The sequence below is a fragment of the Protobothrops mucrosquamatus genome, unplaced genomic scaffold, assembly GCF_001527695.2.
Source record: "Protobothrops mucrosquamatus isolate PMUCROS unplaced genomic scaffold, P.Mucros_1.0 scaffold3365, whole genome shotgun sequence".
In the NCBI taxonomy this organism is placed as follows: Eukaryota; Metazoa; Chordata; class Lepidosauria; order Squamata; family Viperidae; genus Protobothrops; species Protobothrops mucrosquamatus.
The window spans coordinates 9,904-13,726 of NW_015389350.1; the positions used below are offsets into that span (position 1 = coordinate 9,904).

General features: G+C 45.6%; 1 protein-coding gene across 1 annotated transcript in view; it reads left to right on the top strand.

Moving 5' to 3' along the window:
* The window catches only part of EPG5 (ectopic P-granules autophagy protein 5 homolog), a gene marked incomplete at its 5' end in the record, with an annotated part of 79,441 nt that overhangs the window by 9,626 nt on the left and 65,992 nt on the right, over positions 1-3,823 (top strand). Inside the window, 3 exons of the mRNA XM_029286342.1 lie at positions 523-673; positions 1,916-2,071; positions 3,322-3,479. Of these exons, the coding sequence (XP_029142175.1) occupies positions 523-673; positions 1,916-2,071; positions 3,322-3,479 (465 nt within the window). The remainder of the gene's footprint in view (positions 1-522; positions 674-1,915; positions 2,072-3,321; positions 3,480-3,823) is intronic.

Genomic DNA, 3,823 nt, shown 5'->3' on the forward strand with positions numbered 1-3,823 from the left:
AGACTGTTTAATATAAACAAGCCTGCGGTTAAAAAGAGAGTCACTAAGCTTTCGTCAGGCCAAACTACCGACGTCATCAGAGTTGGAGCAAAAGGAGATCAGGAAGGCAGCTCATACAGCCTCCTACCTCTGCGCCCGGCTCCTTGAGCGCGTCATCGGCCCGTTGATTGTATTAATCCGTATCGCGCAGAGTTGTTCCTCATCAGGCAAACTGTCCTTGGCTCCACTAGTTGTTTTACGATCCTCAAGTGCTCTTTCTAACTCTGATGACGCCGGCAGTTTTGGCCGGACGAAAGCTCAGTGACTCTTCTTAACCACAGGCTTGTTTATATGAAACGGTCTGGTTTATTATATCCTGGTGTTCGTTTTTTCTTTTATTTGGTTAACATAATGCCCAGGATTCGCATTTTTAGTATTTTAAAAGACACATACACATATATATACCTTCCTCTCTTCTCCCTGTCTTGGCTGAAACCCTGCCCTGACTGCTCTTTCCATTCTGAAATGCTTTCCTTTGAGCAGGCAGCTATGTCCCCGAGAAGACAACTTCCCAAACAATGATGAAAATGCTTGCCTTCGCGAATTCTGTCGTGAATCTTCTCGCGGTGGGGCTGGAAACCTTCAACCGAGCCCGTTACAGGCAGTTTGTGAAGCGGATTGGCCATCTCATCCGGTAAGGAGTCCACATCCACTTTTGCTCAGAGCTGGGCAAAGGAGCGCGATTAGGACAGCAAAATGTAACCCCTAGATGAATTTATTATTATTAATAATAATAATAATTCCAATTATTTTAATATGGTTGTAATAATAATATTATAATTATTAATAATAATTTATTAGTAATAAATAAATTAAAAAGAAAACATAAGACAAACTTGAAGGACCACTGTGTTTCCCCAAAAATAAGACTGGTGATTGGCCCATGTCACCCAGCTGTCTTTAATGCCTAAGGCAGGACTAAAACTCAACGTCTCATGATGATTGGCTCAGAGTCACCCAGTCAGCTTTCGTGTCTAAGGCGGGAGTAGAACTCAACATCTCATGATGATTGGCTCAGAGTCACCCAGTCAGCTTTCATGCCTAAGGTGGGACTAGAACTCACCGTCTCCTGCTTTTCAGCCTGGCGCCTTAACCACTAGACGGAACAGACTCTCTAGGTCCTTGATTAGGGTCTAATCTCAAGTAGACAGGCACACTCCCACCAAAAAAGGCAGGATAAGCTATTGTATATAAACAAACCCCACATTGACTCACACTGGTGACGTTATCTAGTTGGGTCATCAAATGTCTGTAAGAAAAACCGCCAAGCTCAAAGAGCACCAAGGACCCCACAGTCGTTGTCACCCCTTCCTCCTCCTCCCCCTCCTCCCCCTCCTCTCCCTCCCCTCCCCTCCCCCTCTCTCCTCTTCTCTTCAAACCCTGCTCCCTTCCAGCACTGATGATGTTCCCTAGTTGGGTCATGAAACGTCTACAAGAAATCCACCAAGCACAGAGAGCATCAAGGACCCCACAGTCCTCCTCCTCCTCCTCCTCCTCCTCTTTTTCCTCTTCTTCCTCAAGGCCCCTTCCCAACAATCCTCCTCCTCCTCCATAAACACCATTCTTTTCTAACACTGATGAGGTTACCTAGTCTGGTAATGAAACGTCTGCAAGAAAACCACCAAGCTCAGAGAGCATCAAGGACCCCAACAATAATAATCCTCCTCCTCCTCCTCCTCCTCCTCCTCCTCCTCTCAACCCCCCTCCCTTCTAGCACTGATGATGTTACCTAGTTGGGTCATGAAATGTGTGCAAGAAACTCCCCCCCCCAACCTCAGAGACCCCCAAGGACCCCGGAGTTCAACCCTGGGCTACAAACGCTCTCTTTTATTAAAACACTCGTTCTCTTTTCTCTGTCTCCCAACGGATCCTCCAGGATGACGCTGTGCCACGTGAGTGACCACTGGGCCCAATTTGTCAGCCGTGCGAAGGAGAGCGGCCCCACGATGCCGCCATATTCCTTGAAGAAGTTGCAAGTGGAATTTGATGAGTTTTTCCTGAGGGCTGTACTCCATGTCCTGAAAGCGAAAAGGTTGGGAAAATGAAATCTTATTGGCTGGAACAGTGCTAGTTCCAGTCTGGGGCAGGCAGCATGTTACAAGAGAGGGATAGAATCAAGACCACATGAAGGGTTAATACCACTCTACAAGGCCTTGGTAAGGCCACCCTTGGAATACGGCATCCAGTTTTAGTCACCACGATGTAAAAAAGATGTTGAGACTCTAGAAAGAGTGCAGAGAAGAGCAACAAAGATGATCAGGGGACTGGAGGCTAAAACATATAAGGAACGGTTGCTGGAATTGGGAATGTCCAGTTTAATGAAGAGAAGGACGAGGGGGGACAGGATAGCAGTGTTCCAATGTTTGAGGGGTTGCCACAAAGAAAGGGGGGGGTCAAGCTATTCTCCAAAACGCCGGAAGGCAGGACAAGAAGCAAAAGATGGAAGCTGATCAAATAGAGAAGCAACCTGTAACTAAGGAGAAACTTCCTGACAGTTTGAACAATTAATCAGTGGAACAACCTGAAACAACAAGTTTTTAAAAAGAGACTGGACAACCATTTGTCCGAAATGGTATAGGGTTTCCTGCCTGAGCAGGGGGTTGGACTAGATGACCTTCAAGGTCCCTTCCAACTTTATTGTTGTTGTTGTTGTTGTTGTCGTCATCATCATCATCATTATTATTATTGATCATCACACTATCAGCCAGATGTTCAGACTGGATTTGACATTTTTGTCTACCTATCGAGTCCTTACCAAGGACCTGGGATAGGCAGATGTGGATATTATTATTATTATTATTATTATTATTATTATTATTATTATTATTATTATTATTATTGATCATCGCACAGTCAGCCAGATGTTCAGACTGGATCTGACATTTTTATTTACCTATTGAGTCCTTACCAAAGACCTGGGATAGGCAGATGTGGATATTATTATTCTTATTATTATTATTATTATTATTATTATTATTATTATTATTATTAATCATCACACAGTCAGCCAGATGTTCAGACTGGATTTGACAATTTTGTCTACCTATCGAGTCCTTCCCAAGGACCTGGGATAGGCAGATGTGGATATGATGACGATGATGACGATGATGACGATGATGATGATGACATCTGTGGGAAGAAACCATTTATGTTGGGCAATTTTCAGCAAGCAGTTACCTTGTGCTTTTGGGTTGTTTTTTTTTTTAAAAAAAAACCCCAAAATCATTTAAGAGTTTATTATAATAAACAAATACTTCCTGGCTGGCTTTCCATCCCCCACAGACTGGGCGTCTGGCTCTTCATGTCCGAGATGCCTTACGGGACGCTCTCCAGCGACATGCTTTGGAAGCTCTTCTCCATCATGCACTGTGACGGAAGCGAAGATCTGGAGAAATTCAGCTCCACCCTGCAGCTGGCTGAGTTGAAGCAGAGACTCAAAGGTTTCCCCTCTTCCTTTATCCTTCTGGTGTGTGTGTGTGTGTGTGTGTGTGTGTGTGTGTGTGTGTGTGTGTGTGTTGAGCCCGTGGGTGAGGCGTCTTGGGCTGGGCAGAGCGGATGTGACTGGTCCAAGGTCACCCAGCTGGTTTTCATGGCTAAGGCGGGACTAGAACTCACCCCCTCCTGGTGATTGGCCCAAAGTCCCCCAGCTGGCTTTCATGGCTAGGGCGGGACTAGAACTCACCCTCTCCTGGTGATTGGCTCAAGGTCACCCAGCTGGCTTTCATGGCTAAGGCAGGACTAGAACTCACCCTCTCCTGGTGATTGGCTCAAGGTCACCCAGCTG